This window comes from Sinohyriopsis cumingii, chromosome 18 (genome assembly GCF_028554795.1).
Source record: "Sinohyriopsis cumingii isolate HCF-2022 chromosome 18, ASM2855479v2, whole genome shotgun sequence".
Taxonomy (NCBI): domain Eukaryota; kingdom Metazoa; phylum Mollusca; class Bivalvia; order Unionida; family Unionidae; genus Sinohyriopsis; species Sinohyriopsis cumingii.
Window position 1 is genome coordinate 94,748,740 of NC_142978.1, and position 19,481 is coordinate 94,768,220.

General features: G+C 35.9%; 1 protein-coding gene across 1 annotated transcript; it reads left to right on the forward strand.

Moving 5' to 3' along the window:
* Positions 1-1,668: 1,668 nt before the first annotated feature.
* Positions 1,669-4,167, forward strand: LOC149777528 (uncharacterized). The gene is made up of 3 exons (XM_089942115.1): positions 1,669-1,901; positions 2,589-2,671; positions 3,186-4,167. Exons 1-3 carry the CDS (start codon positions 1,739-1,741, stop codon positions 3,573-3,575), a joined length of 636 nt encoding a protein of 211 aa, XP_089798241.1. The 5' UTR covers positions 1,669-1,738; the 3' UTR covers positions 3,576-4,167.
* Positions 4,168-19,481: the final 15,314 nt, after the last annotated feature.

The window sequence follows — 19,481 nt, forward strand, 5'->3', positions numbered from 1 at the left end:
AACTTCGTGAAAGCCATTGACCGGACTTTGCCAGCATTCCGATACCTGCATGAAAAATTCCCTCGCCTCAGCGAAGCAAAGATTAAAGAGGGAGTTTTTGTGGGTCCTCAGATTCGAGAGCTTTTCAAAGATGACCGGTTCAACAACTTGCTGGAAGGTGACGCGAAACAAGCATGGAATGCTTTTCGCCTAGTTTCTACAAACTTCCTCGGAAATGTTAGGGCAGAAAACTATAAGGAACTAGTAGAAGACATGTTGATGAAGTATAAGAAACTTGGCTGCAATATGTCTCTAAAGATTCACTTCCTTCATTCCCATTTGGATTTCTTTCCTAGCAACTGTGGTATTGTTAGTGATGAACACGGCGAACGTTTTCATCAAGATATCGCAACAATGGAACAAAGATACCAGGGAAAATGGTCCACTACAATGCTGGCTGACTACTGCTGGACACTCCTCAGAGATGCTCCCGAACAGCTGTACAAGAGACAGGCGAAGAAATCTAAGATGTAGTCAATGACTTGATTTTTTATAGGTAGGCTATTACAGTTGACCTTTTACTATTGGAATGCATTTCGTTATGTAAACATTAATTTCTTGCAGATTACAAAAAAACTAGAGCCAATTTTGCAATTTGACTGTCATATTCGTGTTCAGCACATAAAAATTGATAAGAATTGACTAATTTTATTTCAGTAACATGACTTTTGTAAAAATTTGTTGTCCAGTGTATATATATATATATATATATATATATATATATATATATATATATATATATATATATATATATATTCGTAAGGGTACATGAGCTGAGATTACGTACATGAGCTGAGATTACGTACATTATCAATCAACCACCCAATAAACTTGTTGAGAATTGCATGAATTTGAAGTTATTCGAAATATCAATCAAGATCATAAATGATTATTACTATTAGAGAATACAATTGGCAAATATGCAAGATGATCAATAGCGTTAGGATGAAGTCCTTACAGAGGTTGATTGCTTTGCAAAGTATCAACTTTGCGGCGGAGCATGCCATTAGGAAAACTGTAAATCACATTTGCTCGCGTTAACCTAGGTTAAATGTATCGGACTAAGTCACATATTTTGCCGACCTTGCGGACCTGTTCGCGGATAGATAGATAGATAGATAGATAGATAGATAGAAGAAGAACCCAACTAATCAAACACTGGTAAGGAAAAACGATACATAGATAAATGTATCAATGGTCAGGATTAAAGCGGGTTGCAACAGCAGCACGATTGAATATCAAAGTTCCTCGAGAAACCAAGCGTGCAGAAATTGCATATAAAGGCAAAGATGAGCAAAACCGCCGACGCATTGCAGCCATTATTGTCGCTGAGACATTCGAATATGCTCGTCAACAAGCCCTAGATCCGAAGTTTAAATTACATTTTATTAACGTGATGGTGATTATGAAGATTAACATGCGATTAATCTGAACGCGTACGAGTCAAACAAAGAGCCTAAATAACTTATATTAAAGATGCGTCCAAAGAACGTGTCGACGTTACGACGCTCTGTTACCTCCAGAGTTACGGCAGATGTTGTTCTTGGTGTACTTTTGGCTATGCGTGGAAGTTTAACTGCATATATCCCCAAACATACCATTCCGCTGATCGAGCTATATAGACCATTCTTAATGAGATCCTCATGAATATTAATGTATCGCGAAAACGAGGCTACGGTAGGCAGACTGAGAAAAAAATATGGCGTCTTACTGTACATCGAGTAACGATCTGAGCTGTTTGCCAGATATTTCTTTTACATTCGTTGAGAATTTCATTACGGGTGTCTCCAGCAGTTCAGGGAATGAACAGATGACAAAAGGATTCAAGTATTACAGTGAGGGATATGTCCATTCTCTTAAACGTAAGTTGATTTACGTCCTATCTTGACTGTACTTTTTCTCTACTGCACACAAAATACAAGTTAACGATATAGAAATGAAACTATTTAAAAGATAATTTTTTTTTCTGAGTGGGTCTGGTTTAAATGTACAGCTGTCAGTCAATACTGTGGTCAAAGCACGCGGTCAAAATAAAACATTTACAAAACGTGCATAGTGACACAAACTGCCCTTTTAACCAACCACGCCCCCTTTCTCACCAGTAGAGACTTTGTGGTGCGTTTTAAATAGTTTTGGGTACATACCTTGCATTTTAATATGTATCAAAAGTACACAACCTGACATTTTTATATTTACCCACAAAACAGCAGGATTATTTGTTCAAAGCTGTATATATATATATATATATATATATATATATATATATATATATATATATATATATAGTATCAAAGACCACCCTGCCCCCAAACACACAAATTGGTCCCTTATTTATGTGAACTTCTTCATTGTTCATTGATTATAATTATTATTAGTTTTGTGGTGTTGGTAGATGGATGAATTTTAACACCCAGTATGTAACTGCACACATTAGATCAAGTAAACATAATAGGGAATAATCGTGTCTAAACAATATAACATTTTGTCATTTTATGTATGGGATATTATGTTAATCTGTTTATTAAACTGAGTTTCTCTTTTATTTTCAGTTTATAGAGATGGAAATGAATGCCTTGTCAAGGGACGGTGTTTTAGATCACAAAAGAAGAACGAGTCACCACATGTTGTTGAGGTAAACCTGTCATTTTCATTTATATTTATATTATAAATTATTAAAATTATATTCAACATGCATTTTCATTTATATTTATATTATAAATTATTAAAATTATATTCAGCATGCACAGATATTTTTAATATTTCAACACTTAAAATATTATTGAAATTCAGATCTTGCATAAATGCTGTCTACGATACAATTTGGCCATATCATATTTCTTCAAATAAACTTTCCAGGGCTGTCTATTTTCCTAAATTAGGATTGCTTTTGGAATACAAAATGAGTATGCTGTAAAGAAAAGAAGAAAAGAAAATTATCCGATTTGTATCCTTTTTAAAAGAAATTTCAACAACAAAAATTTGTAAAACCTGCTTAAGAAATCAAGGAAAATAATTTGTATTGCATAAATGACACCCCAGTGTGTAGGAACATTTTATTTGAATAAGAAACAAAACCACCTTTTAAATTATTGCGATTTATGATTTTGGTTTGTTTTTATATAAATAAAATAACTTGTTTCTTCTAGAGAATAAATGACAATGTCAATCTGTACCCAAGTGGCATAATTGTGAGCCCATTTTGTCATTGGCTTGCTGCAACTCCTGATCGTAAAGTCTACAACCCCAACAGGACCCCCCCCCCCCATGGTTTGTTGGAGATTAAATGTCCAGTTGCAGACACTTTACTATCTCTGAAGTACCTTGCGGTCTCTAATGATGCCTTGAAATTGAAGACAAACCACAACTACTACTACCAAGTTCAAATGCAGTTGGCAGTTGCAGGACTGGAATGGTGTGATTTTTGTGTGTGGTTGGAAAATGACTTTCATGTTGAGACTATTCTGTTTGACAGGGAATTTTGGCAAGCTGTCAAGGACAAGCTTGATCTCTTCTGTTATAGATTCTACCTCAATTAGTACGTTCTCCTGTTTGTATATATGCATATGAATGTTTTGTAAGATATATTAAAATGAATTTTCTATGCCTTTACATTATTAAATCATTCTGACAACTCCAAGCAAAATGGCTGCAAGTCATTTGCCAATGTGGACTTTGTTGCACTGCTTTTAAAATCTACTTACATAAATTGTCAATTTTAAATTCAGCGTAGCTGGTTTTACTTACTATATATGTATATAGGCCGGAACAGTCACCCATAGATGCATTATAGAATTGTGTATCATTTTCACATGAACCCTTTGAGTAATTGTATATATATATATATATATATATATATATATATATATATATATATATATATATATCGACACACACACACATCTTACCAAAGGTATTTGCATGAAATTCAAGATGTCATTGAAATATTACACGATGTTACTAAAGGTGTTTTAAAAAAACTTGTATTTTACTGAAATGTTAATAAAATAGATTCACACATCTAAAAGGTATTTGCATGACAAGATGCCAATGAAATGTGGCATGATTTTAATGTCTAAAAGTAAACTACTGAAATGTCAATAAAATGAACCTTATGTGGTACTTTCATAATGTCTCAGTATCTTTGTTTTCATTCACAAGTTCTACATGATACTTCCATGTCACAAAATGTTATTTCTTTTGTTTAATTAGTGGTCGTTTGAACAAAGTCAGTACATTTGCTACTGTCCACAACTGATTTATTGACCCAGAAATTGTCAAAGGCACCACAGACTGTAATAACTTTGTATTCTTTCACCCTCGTAATGTGTCTTTACACATGTATCCTCAGGCTTGCAATTTTTTGATTGGTTTCCACCTGGGAAGCTGTGAACTGCCCATCATTACACCGAAAGTGTGGTGTTGCAATGGAAACACCAGTACCTTCTAAAACTTTATGTAAAACAAAACCTTTATCTGCCATGATTTGGTCCCCTGGTTCTAACAAATCTATAAGCCCTGACAGCTTTGTGATATCCACATCACTCATGCATCCCGAGTACAAGGAAGACACACATGTGATTGCACCGTGTAGGGCTATCCCTACCAAACCTTTTCAGGTGTTGTGAGTTTTGTAGTTTGAATAAGTCTTTGATGCAAGCACTAGAGATGAGGGTCTTTCTGTAAATATTTCTGTGCAGTCAATAATAATTCTAGTTCCTGGGTAGGACAGTTGAAAATCGAGAGGCATATTTGCTTGAACCTGCTCGCGACTTGGCCAAATATTTATACTTCCCAGTAAGAAATACAAATAATTTGTCCACATGATTATTTCCGACTTACAGAAGACCTGTGAATATTAAATCGAACAGACATATCTTCAATCGGAAATCCACATCTCAATCTACACAAAAGCATGAAATGTTCATCCACTGGGTCCATTGCCTTTTGCCGTCCCCTGATGTTGATGTCATTCCCTGTGCTGTAATTTAAGCTCTTCATTCTAATTGCAGTAGGTTTGATGCTATTGAAGAAGGTTATAAAAACCTCATATGTGGGAAAACCAGTGTAAAATTCTATCGTTTCATCATCATCTGTAAATCTGTTCAATCCAAATTTCTCCATGTTTATTTTTTTATTCAAATCTTGCAGTTGCCTTTCCTTCTCTTCCAATTCTGTTACTGCTTTCCTCAGTCTCTTCTCCAGCTCTGTAATTTTACTTTCGTATGCTATATGCAACTCACGGGATCTGAAGAAGATAAAATAATAATGTAGATTTTCATCAACATTTGTTAACTATAATGGAGACCAAAAAATATAACTAGCAAAGTTACCAGCTTCACTATAATTTAAAATTATACAAGAGTTTTAACAGAGGCTGCTTTCCACTGATTGTCTGCTCTCTCTCTCTCTCTCTCTCTCTCTCTCTCATACACATAAACACACTGTGTCATGCACACACACACCATGCACACACTATGAAATAAATGTGTAAAACAAAAGTTACAAAGCTATGGTTTGATCACATATCAGTGCCATCTGGAGAAGAACAGCAAGCAAAATAAGCCCAACATAAATCAGGTCTTTTCAGAGTAAATAAGAGAAATTATGCGGTGATGTTTTATCAACAGCTTCATTAATTCTTATCCACTCTCTCTCTCTCTCTCGTAATTTCATTCAACTTGTACTCTCATCATTTTCATTGTACTGGTGCTATCTCTCTTCTCTATCGTGGTCATTTACATTTTACTTGTTTTTTTAATGAGGTAATAACGTTTACTTTTTCTGTACTTACTACTCTTACGTAAATTCATAATTTCTTATAAAAATGCGCTTCTTGGAGGTACGCCCAGTTTTCGATGACCCCGTTATGTGGAATGGGACTAGGGGTAACATTTTTAGAAACCTGTTATTATAAAACACACATACATACAATCATTTACTTCATCGACAGAATCTATTTTGCGTTTGGATTTCTTATTCTTACATCATTCAGTTGCAAGAAAATATAAACACACCAACAATCATCCAGTTTCTTACCTTAAAATTCAGCCCCTCATCACGACGTATTGCAACAATCCATTTTCTACGAAGCTCCATCTTCTTCACTGATGGGATACGGTGGAAGCTTAAATCTATGTGAATTCTAGCATTCCCATTGCACAACGGAACACAACAATAATTGTCACGATTTTTTCTGTTGCCGGTATCAACTGTAGCAGTTGCGAGGCAAAATGAAGCTGGTGCCTATATTAGCCTCGTTTTGGATTCGCTGACCCAGGGTCACATGAATATATGAATACATTCTAAGAATGGTCTATACCATCGCTAAAGCAGCCGCGGCCATGTTAGTTGTGAGAGTGCATAAGTACGTTTAAGTGCATCTGCTGTTGAACTTTTGGACGTCAGCGGCTCCACTCTTTTACAACTGCTGCGACATCTACAATGGTTAACGTATAAGTATATGTCTCTCCTCATGTGTGATCATGCAGAAGAAACAAAAAAGATCAGCTGATGAATTCCATTGTCGTCACATTAAGCCAAACTCGGAAAATCTTCATTGGGTGTGGACTGATAAATTTTCACAACGCGTGTGTGGCCAACACTGGTCGAGTAATTCCGTGAGTGACTTATGCCGCGCTTTTAATTTTTCAACAGCTGCTTTACCCTTCCAGTAATCGCAGGGACTCTTGTATTGTGCGGATTAAGTCCGCTGAAGCTACTCTTTTTTTATTAGTGTCTGTTTGTTGATTAAGCGGCAACCAAGAGCAGATCATAAAATCCGTACGAGGCTTTGCCGAGTGGACTTTGTCCAACGAGTGCTATCTTAGCCTTCACACATCATGTGATAATCCATCTGGCAATTTGGTCCCCATGTGGAAGAATAATCGCATTCAAGCCAACGATGCGATCTACATCAACACTCGAATATCACTTGATGTTTAGCACACAAGTTCATGTCGGTAACACGTAGCATCAGCACACGATATGCGTGCTTCTCCAGACACATTTTGGTTGTTAGAATCAAGTTGTATATTCATTTATATTACAGTCTCACATAAATTGTATCCATGGGTGTGCTATTCTCCAGGATATTTACTACGTGGTGTTCCGGTTAGCTTCTATAAAGCAGAAGCGACGTCATCATTTGCGACATTACAAAATCCTCGAATTTCGTTGCTCCACACCATAAACAAATTCCAACCATCACAGCTCTATCATTGCTTGTTGTAACTCGAGTTTAATTTGAGGAACGAGTTTTCATGGGGCATCCCACACACACATTAAATCATGAATATATTATACAAGTGGCATTAAACATGTCAGAGATTACCAACCGGTTTGCTGCTGACGTTAATCCGGGCGAGCATAAGAGTTTCCAAGATAAAACTGAAACAATTAAAACATCTAATGTGAACATTTAAAATGTTGTTATATGTTCAATGAATCTTTCAGTGTATACGATACTCAGAACTTCATACAAATCTTACAATTTTTGTTTTACTCAGAGCTTCAGTCATTCTTATAGTGTAATCAGAACTTAGTACTTAAATCTGATTTGGATCTGATTACGTTGGCATTGATAATGCTGTGTTCACCTGAATGCATCCATCCACTATGAAATTAATTATATGCAACAGAGAAATTTGTAAGTCCTCATGTTTTCGCGAGTATATAGTCTTGAAAAGTCATCTAAATACACGTAAATTTGAACAAATTGTAATTCTGGTCACATACGAAAATCATCTCCCAACCCCTTTCCTTTCAGAAATGGATCATACAACTTTATAAGTCATATCCAGGACCGCTGACAGAGTAGGACAAATTCATCGGGACCACAACGGTCAGGGGGTTCACCATTGTTTCAATCTGTGATTCACTGGGGCTTACTGGATAATTTTTCCTAGGGCCCACAAATCCTGTACAAAGCCCTGGTCCTCTCCGATGCTTTTTGTGCTCATATCTACTGTTCTGTTTTAGACAGATTATTGAACTATTTACTCATGAATTTTAAACTCACTATTTCTGTGAAGGGTGTACAGATGTCAAACATTAAACATTTGTTTGAAACGTTCTTCACGAACATACACTATGTTAATGACAATCGCTTAAAAGTTGCACTACGTTGATTGCTCTTGCGTTAAATATTGGAGTGGAAAACTCCATATTCGACTTCCTGAAAAAGGTCTATACGGTACCCAGAACTTCGAATGAGTCTGTTTGATGCGGTATTTCACTATACACATTGTGCAATAAAGAAACATTGTTCTTATCATATACCGTATACAAGACAGAACACTTGATGTGATGGTCATGTTTACATACGTCTGTATTTAATAATTCTTCTAACGACTCTAACAAACATGCTCACAATAAAATATTAACCAAAGCGTCCCAATTACAGAAATTTGATATGACAATTTTAAATCAAACGTTAAACATCGTTGAAAAGAAAAGGTCACATGCCAAATGGGCTAAATAGATATGTTGCACTTTCTTTTGAAGAAGAAAGTTTAACATTTGTAAAGAATTATTTTTGGAATAGATGTTTCTATCTACAAGAGATAACAATAACATTAAAAGTCGTTTGGTCAAAAAAATGCACATTGGTCTATATTTCGAAAATTCAGAATGTTTGTTAAGCGGAGCATTGATTGAAAAGAAAAGTGATCTCGCATCATTAAATAAATGGTAGGTAAACAAAGTTGGTAATGCCATATGATATCAATCGTAGGACAATCAAGGTGATACTACCACATCATATGACTCGTAGGACAACGAAATTGATATTGCAACATATGCACCATAGGACATTGAATGTGATATTATCACATTATATGAATCGTGCGACAATCAATGTGATATTGCCACATGATAAGACTGGTAGGGTCATTAAGGTGATATTGCCACATGATAAGAATGTTAGGATAATCAAGGTGATATTGCCAAATTATATGAATTGTGGGAAAATCAATGTGATATTACCACATGATAAGACTGGTAGGACAATCAAGGTGATATTGCCACATTATATGAATCGTGGGACAATCAAGGTGATATTACCACATGATAAGACTGGTAAGACAATCAAGGTGATAATACCACATTATATGAATCCTGGGACAATCAATGTGATATTACCACATGATAAGACTGGTAGGACAATCAAGGTGATATTGCCACATTATATGAATCGTGGGACAATCAAGGTGATATTACCACATGATAAGACTGGTAAGACAATCAAGGTGATAATACCACATTATATGAATTGTGGGGCTATCAAGGAGATATTGCCACATGCTAAGACTCGTAAGACAATCAATGTGATATTGCCAAATTATATGGATCGTGGGACAATCAAGCTGATATTACAGCATGATAAGAATGGAAAGGACAATCTAGGTGATATTACCACATTATATGAATCGTGGGACAATCAAGGTGATATTACCACATGATAAGACTGGTAGGACAATCAAGGTGATATTGCCACATAATATGAATCAAGGGACAATCAGGGTTATATTACCACATGATAAGACTGGTAGGACAATCAAGGTGATAAGACCACATTGTATGAATCGTCGGGCTATCAACGTGACCTTGCCACATGATAAGACTGGTAAGACAATGAAGATGATATTGCCACATTATATGAATCACAGACACTTAAGGTGAAATAGCCACATTAAATGAATCGTGGGATAATCGAGGTGATATTACCACATGTTAAGACTGGTTGGACAATCAAGGATATGTTGCCACATTATATGAACCGTAGGACAATGAAGTGATATTGCCACATTATATGAATCATAGGACAATCATATGATATTGCCACATGAAAAGACTGGTAGGACAATCAAGGTGATATTGCCACATTATATGAATCATAGGACAATCATGTGATATTGCCACATGATAGGACTGGTAGGACAATCAACTTGGTATTGCCTAATTATATGAATCGTAGGACAATCAGTGTGATATTGCCACATTATATGAATCATAGGACAATCAAGGTGATATTAACAAATGATAAGACTGGTTGGACAATCAAGGATATATTGCCACTTTATATGAACCGTAGGACAATGAAGTGATATTGCCACATTATATAAATCGTAAGACAATCAAGGTGATATTGCCACATTATATGAATCGTGGGACAATCAAGGTGATATTAACCCATGATAAGACTGGTTGGAAAATCAAGGTGATATTGCCACATTATACGAATCATATGACAATCATGTGATATTGCCACATCATAAGATTGATAGGACAATCAACGTGATATTGCCAAATTATATGAGTCGTAGGAAAATCAATGTGATATTCCATATCATAAGACTGGTAAGACAATGAAGGTGATATTGTCTCGTCTTATGAATCACAGGACAATTAAGGTGAAATAGCCACATTAGATGAATCGTGGGACAATCAAAGTTATATTACAACATGATAAGACTGGTAGGACAATCAAGGTGATTATTACCACATTATATGAATCGTTGGGCTATCAATGTGATCTTGCCACATGATAACACTGGTAGGACAATCATAGTGATTATTACCACATTATGCGAATTGTAGGACAATAAAGGTGATATTGCCACATTATAGGAATCATAGGACAATCAAGGTGATATTACCACATGTAACACAGGTAGGACAACCAAGGTGATATTGCCAAATTATATGAACCGTATGATAATCAATGTGATATTGCCACATTATATGAATCATAGGACAATCAAGGTGATATTACCACATGATAAGACTGGTAGGACAATCAATGATATATTGCCACGTTATATGAACCGTAGGCCAATGAAGTGATATTGCCACATTATATGAATCATAGGACAATCAATGTGATACTACAACATGATAAAACTGGTAGGCCAATCAACGTGTTATTGCCACATTATATGAATCGTAGGATAATCAATGGGATATTCCATATCATAAGACTGGTAAGACAATGAAGGTGATATTGTCTCCTCTTATGAATCATAGGAAAATCAAGGTGATATTACAACATGATAAGATTGGTAAGACAATCAAGGTGATAATACCACATTATATGAATCGTAGGGCTATCAATATGATCTTGCCACATGATCAAACTGGTAGGACAATCAGGGTGATATTACCACATTATACGAATTGTAGGACAATTAAGGTGATATTGACATATTGTATGAATCATAGAACAATCAAGGTGATGTTACCACATGATAACACAGGTAGGACAATCAAGGTGATATTGCCACATTATATGAATTATAGGACAATCAATGTGATATTACCACATGATAAGACTGGTTGGACAATTAAGGTGATATTGCCACATTATATAAATCGCAGGCACGCAAAGTGAATTAGCCTCATTAGAGGAATCGTGGGACAATCAAGGTGTTATTACCACATGATAAGACTGGTAGGACAATCAAGGTGATATTGCCACATTATACGAATCATAGAACAATCATGTGATATTCTATATCATAAGACTGGTAAGACAATGAAGGTGATATTGCCACATCTTATGAATCACAGGACAATTAAGATGAAATAGCCACATTAGATGAATCGAGTGACATTCATGGTGATATTACCACATACACGAATCATAGGACAAGCATGTGATATTGCCACATTATATGAATCATAGAACAATCTAGGTGATATTATCACATGATAAGACTGGTAGGACTATCAACGTCATATTGCCAAATTATATGAATCGTAGGACAATCAATGTGATATTGCCACATTATATGAATCATAGAACAATCAAGGTGATATTACCACATGATAAGACTGGTAGGAAAATCAAGGTGATAATACCACATGATACGAATCGTGGGATAATCAAGGTGATATCACCACACGATAAGACTAGTAGTAAGACAATGAAGGTGATATTGCTACATTATATGAATCGCAGACACTTAAGGTGAATCAGCCACATTAGATGAATCGTTGGACAATCATTGATATTACCACACGATAAGACTGGTAGGGCAATCAAGGTGATATTGCCACATTATATGAACCGTAGGACAATGAAGTGATATTGCCATATTATATGAATCATAGGACAATCCATGTGATATTGCCACATGATAAGACATGTAGGACAATCAATGTAATATTTCCATATCATGAGACTGGTAAGACTATGAAGGTGATGTTGCCACATCATATGAATCGCAGGACAGTTAAGGTGAAGTAGCCACATTAGATGAATCGTGGGGCAATCAAGGTGATATTGCCACATTATATGAATCGCAGACACTTAAGGTGAATCAGCCACATTAGATGAATCGTTGGACAATCATTGATATTACCACACGATAAGACTGGTAGGGCAATCAAGGTGATATTGCCACATTATATGAACCGTAGGACAATGAAGTGATATTGCCATATTATATGAATCATAGGACAATCCATGTGATATTGCCACATGATAAGACATGTAGGACAATCAATGTAATATTTCCATATCATGAGACTGGTAAGACTATGAAGGTGATGTTGCCACATCATATGAATCGCAGGACAGTTAAGGTGAAGTAGCCACATTAGATGAATCGTGGGGCAATCAAGGTGATATTACCACATGATAAGACTGGTATAACAATTAAGGCGATATTGCCACATTATACGAATCAAAGGACAATCATGTGATATTGCCACATGATAAGACTGGTAGGACAATCAACGTGATATTACCAAATTATATGAATTGTAGGACAATTAATGTGATATTGCCACATTATATGAATCGTGGGACAATCAAGATGATATTACCACATGATAAGATTTGTATGACAATCAAGGCGATATTGTCACATTATATGAATCGTGGGACAATCAAGGTGATATTACCACATGATAAGATTTGTATGACAATCAAGGCGATATTGTCACATTATATGAATCGTAGGACAATCAAGGTGATATGGTGATATTGCCACATGATATAAATCGTTGCAATATATATGAGACGCTCAAAGATAATTCTGTTTTCTTAATTGAAGTCATAGGGAAAACACTTAATCGGACTGAAAATACATTTATATTTTTTCATATAAAAATGAATATTTGAAATGTATGCATTAGCATTAAAACCGTAATTTCACTTGAGTATTTACTACAACTCCTTGCCCGTATCCTCAAAAGAGAAGTTTCGTCTTCGACATGTCCAGTACTGATGCCCCAAAAATTTCTAAACGTTTTGTACAGCTTAGTTCAAAGAGACTGTAAACAGTACTGTAATGTGCGCCTGTCTGTTTTGGGAATCCTTGCGTATTATTAGCCCTTAAGGGTTGTCGCAGATAACTTTATTTATGCATTTATATTGTTTGTTTGTTTGTACTGTGGTATAAAGGGTTGTGTCCAATCCACGTGTCAGGCAGATATCAAGTAACAAAATCGTTTAAAGCAATGGGTTATGGGCAGGGTGAGTTGAAATAAAAGCCATTAAAGCAATGGATATGGGGAAGGGAGAGTTCAAACAAAAGCTATTAAAGCAATGAATATTGGTCAGGGTGAGTTGAAATAAAAAAGCCATTAAAATAATGGATAAGGGGATGAATTAAACATATTGGGAAATGAGAAGAATAGTATTCAACTATCTGTATGTACTCAAACGGTATGATGGACCTAAGGACGAAGGTCACTCTTGACTCCATACTTCTGGTGTTCTCTGCAAACGTAGATAACTTACTGGACAATATCAGAAGATAGCCTCTCTCTCTCTTATAATATATCGGCTAGAAATCTTTAAACGTTCCCGGCTGCAATAAAAATTATAAACTGAGGAATGGAAAAATGCATATATATTTATTTTGGTGGACTGTATATGCAAAAATGTTCGCATAACGCTTGAAATGAGCGAACAATATTTAAAAAAAGTCAATGGAAAGAGTGTGTTCTCTATTGGAATATCCTTTAAAAACAGGACACCAAACCAAAAGGTTCACTAACAATAAAGTAATATTAGAAGAAGTATTGTCAATAGATAAAATGTAGATATTCCAGATTGCTATTTCCAGAGAACGCTCTGTCTTCACTGCTCAGCAGATGTATATTCCAAATACCCGGCAAAGTCGCTGGTGCGCGAAAATATGAACCACAGTGAGTTAATTTGCCTGTGATTCTCAACACCATCCATGATAATAATAGTAAGAAAGAACTTCATCTGCATTCGGCAGACTGGCCATCAGCAAGTATATATATATATTTACATTGTTAAGAACAACGATTGTGACACATTTTATAGATAATGAAAAACAAACCCATTGAATTTACAAACATTCAGTAAATAGTAAAGATATATACTTACGTATATATACTTACGTACTTACGTATATATACCCATATTCTCAGGCAAACTCATACATGCATATATACATGTGTACTTTATATATGTATATGCAAATATCCAAACACAAGTTTACATAGACCCACATATATATACGCACTGCGATAGTGATATAGGCATACAAACGCATATATACAGCAGTACGTTTTGGTGTATGATACGAATTAAAAATACGATACGATAATTTGAGTAAAATACTACCGAACATGTTCGGTGACTTACATTTGTGAGCTTCAATACAAGCTCCTCCAGGAATATACACCAATAGTTTCATCAGCAAGTAAGCCGTATTCAACATGCTATACTTAATAGTATCATTTACGACAGAGTAACGTGTTGCTTACTTTCACTATGTTTATGACATTTTCATATATTCAATATACAATAATAACTATTTTGCTTCCTAATTTATGTAATTTATACTCTAAAATATCCCTTATAACATAATCAAACGTTTTATCAAAACCAACAAAAGCACAGAACAATATTTTTCCCAATTAATATAATGATTTTTCACACCATGCAGTGTGAAATGTTATTCATTGTGGACATATTTATCCTAACACCAGTCTGAGCTTCATGAAGTACTGTTGATCCGCCCGGCTAACAAGTTTGGTATTCAAGACCCTGGTAAACACGTTACCCATGAGGTTCGATGTATGTGATGATCGGACATGGAGTCGTCTGGTAACAATATACATGTAATACTGTTATGGTCTGCTACACAGTCAGACATTGTGTTAGTACTGGCATTCAAGTAAGCGCATAATAAACGACATCAATTGCATTTCGTTAAGCTATCAATATGCATTACGTGATCATTCAGTCCTTGAAGGATACTAATATTAAATGAATTCCTGAAGTAAAAGAGTACTCCTGCAGAATCCGTCTTCGCTAAGTCTTTTATATGAAATCGATGCAATGCAAATAAATTAAAATGTGCAACAGGCACTTATAAAACGTCATTTGTCCAAGCCTCTGTAAATACCATTGTTTTCTAAGCAATAGTTAAAATTCGTCTAGTTCTAATTTACTACCGATTTCCTTGCAAGTCATTGTAAGTTCAACAGAACCATTCGTACTCTGTCTTCTCCCATGTTTCCAAATGTAATTATTTTTGTGATGTCAGTCCTCTTGTAGCCTTCCGTGAAGCCTCGTTGCTTTACCCGTGTTATGTCTCTCATTAATGGTATTGTGGTTGTTTGGTGCACTATGACTAGGTACAACTCAGTTCTCGTCAATGGCAACATAGGAGATTGGTTCAGGACCAAAGACTGAGTCAGACAGGGGTGACTTCTCTCACCCACTGTCTTCAACGTATACCTGGAAAGAATCGTGGCAGATGCTTTGGAAGACCGTGAGAGCAATGTCAATATTGGAGGCAGAACAATGACAAGCCTGCGCTTTGCTCATGATATTGATGGCTTAGCAGGAAATAAACAAGAACTGAAAAACTTAGACGACCGTCTCAACAAGCATCACTAAGGTATAGGATGGAGATCAGCGCTGAAATGACCATGCTAATGACAAACAATCCAAGAGACATCCAAAAGGTAATACGTGTGAATGGACATAAGCTGAATACGGGCAAGCTTCAAGCATAGAGGTACTATAACCTCTAAGATTTAAATTCTGAGACTCTTTCCAGGATTGAAAGGACAACAACTACACTGGTTAGGCTGAAGCCTTTTTGGAAACACAGCAGCTCTACGTTGGGTCTAATGTCAGACTTATGTGATACCTCGTCATGTCCATTTATGCATGTATGTGTATCATAGACACTAACAGAAGAACTAGAGAGAAGAATCCATGACGAGATGATATCGAAGGAGCCCCAAATCTTATTTTTAGACCACGTTTCAATGAGGAGTCCATTAGAATCCAATGAACAATTTAACCACATGAAGGTCTGCTCACTACTTTAGAAAACGCAAACTAGCGCGGTATGGTTACTTCTCACGCTCATTTCGGCCTGTCAAAATCAATCCAAGAGGGCGCATTGAGAAAACAAGACAGACAGAAGAACAGATGGGAAGATAACAACAAAACGTGGAGTGATGAACAAAGAACATGGCAAAATGGCAAGAGATCATCGCAAACTCATAAGTTGTGCCCATAAAACCAGCCAGGTTGCGAGAAGAAATAAAAAAAGGGGAACAATTACTAGGTAACTCCTGTAACGACATAAGAGTATTTGAAAGATGTGCTCTTGATTGTCACTGAACCGAATTGTCATTGAACCTAATGTTCTGGTCCTGATTATAGTCTTGTCCAATCACATTATTCTTTACATATATTTGTCGTTTTTGTCTATAGAAAATCACTGTCAAAGGCGCAGAGTTACTAGTGCTGACTGATTTCTGCTGACTGATTTCTGCTGAGCTCTTTGAGGCTTTGATAAAGCAGGCCATTCTAAATCATTGAGTCTGAGAATCTGTTGACTTCTCATTGTCCATCTCCTGGTATTATCCAATAGATGTGTCGCAATCATGATCCAACGCAGCATGCATGACTTCTAAGAATATAGAGTTCTTCATTTATGAGTAAGGTCAACTGAATCATAGACCATTGCTGAGGTATCTTGGTGAATATCTTGTTGTAGCGAGTGTCAAACACTCTCTTTCCTCTTCGATATCGTTAGTCTCACCACGAGATAAAAACCGTTCAAAAACACAGCGACTACCCGTCCTCATTTTATTGAAGTGTGGGAACATTTAGTATTATAGTTTTCCATTAACAATAAGTTTAGCTTGGAATCTAACAGAGGTAAGTTTACCTTTTCGCATAGGCACCTTATATCTTTGCCATAATATTTACCTCATTTCAATTATCTCCTTGGGATAAAACATATGAATGTGTATTGACTTGCTGAGCAGATCCTTATCGATTCGGTGTCTTGACAATCCCTGAACGCAGCAATCATTTGATGATGGAATGAATCCCTAATCGTCATAAGTAGAACCACGAAGCATGTAACCCCCTTCCGACACGAAGTGCGTTTATATATTAATCTCCTCCGGGTCAAGGTCAAACTGAGAACCTTGAAAATCGTTTACTATGTCAATACAATATTCCCCTGATTTATCATGTATCCCGCTAAATAAAAGATTCACTTTCCTGCTTCTCATTTCCAGATCTATTGACTTGTATTCCAGCAACTTTACCTTTCTGTTGATTGTTACGCTCTGCGCATGCACCTCGCCAAGCAGGCGTTTATTAGGATATACAGTCCCAATAATTGAATGTCATCACCGCACATGCAACAGTGGCAGAGAAGCGACCTATATACAAAATAAAGTATTGACTCGACGCCTCTGACGAAGACGATGCCGCTGAAACAAGAGAACCTAAAGTTAGCCAATGCTAAGTTGATGATAAAAAAGAAACAGTATTCGTACCTACACATAACGAATCGAATTTCCAGTGACAGCAATGAAAGAAGATACCAACTTCATGAATCTCCGTAATTATTAAAACTCGGGTGAATTCTGATTAAGTATGGTTACGGCATGCTCCATAAGGCCTTATCTGAAATGTGCAAAACAGAAGTTGCTTTATTAAGCATAATGAAAATTCACATTTAAAAAACAATTGTCAAACTCAACAATTTACTTCCAACGTTCTACGGTATTGATACAGAAATTTCGCGACAGCTTTGTTGTTTCCAAGTTTAGGTGTAAAGCACTTATTCGTCTCTTACAACTTGCATCCAGATTAGTCTAGATTGAAGAGTGTCCGATTCGTAATTTGAATGTCGCGGACTTCATAATCACCCGGGCCAGTTCCAAGTCAGCTGCTTTTACGTGTCCTTGGAAAAGACACATGATTCCCGTTTCTTCGGCGTGATATTGCCAACACTATTAAAGACAACTAAATCAGTGCAAAAGTAGATGTGTTGTTTCTTAAGACGGTTCTGCATGTCTGTATAAACGTACCTTACCCGTCTTTGCAAGGTTGGACTACTTTAATCTATATTAATTTAACTGTATTTCAACCAATCAAGCTGGAATTATGTGTAAAAGAAGATGAACATTATTAAATAAATACAAACGAAAGACAATTCTGTAGATACATGACATGCTTTGTATATCTCAGCTCTGTCCGAAATGAGCATGACCTTAATTAAGTCTATGATTTAAAGAGCTGTGTGAGATGACCCTAATTAAGTCTATGATTTAAGAGCACTGTATGAGTGACCCTAATTAAGTCTGGGATCTGAAGGCGTGGCTTTGAGTTTCAACACCGGTAATACTTCTTTACAAAATTCCTAACATCGAACAGAGGCAACTGCACTCATGACAGGCTGATCCCATATTATAAAGCTGAAGAACAAAACACAATTTTTCAATTTAGCATATAAAGAAATTTTGAAACACTTATACTAATAAACGCCAGATGCAATAGGTTTGTTTTGAGTAAATATTTAATGATCTGCTTCATTCTAATTTCGTGATTATGATAAATCCGATTAAATAGATTTAAAGGCATCGACAAAAACATAACGAACTTAGCGCTGTCGAAACACTCGGTTTTAATATTGCATGCGACAGTGGTCTAACTCGTGAACTAGTGCATTTTCTTATATGTCATAAAGTAAATAAATTATGATATGGTATATAGGCTCCGTGGTATAAAAAGCTTGAAGACTCATGAAAAGTTTCAGGTAAGGCGCCTGAAAACCACTGTACCGAACTGCTTGGTTTGTCAACTTGAATAATTAAATTGAACAATGCAGAATTTACTACTGAAAAAGAGAAAAGCTGTTTTTTTTTTAAACAAGAACTTGCAATATTAATGAACGTTATAGTTTTTGGACTGAAATCAAATCAGGATAAATCAGACTTGAATCTGCATCGTCAGAACTTAATCATTCGGACACTAGCAGACGATACGTTTTCTCTCTTTTATAATGAATCGTATTTAAATCTACAAAACGTCTCAATTAAATAAGACGATTAGCTAATCCTGTCCTTACCAGTTTCCTTCAGTACAAATTTACCTAGTCTTCTTTGTTCAGGGTATGGAAGTATTTAACTGCCAC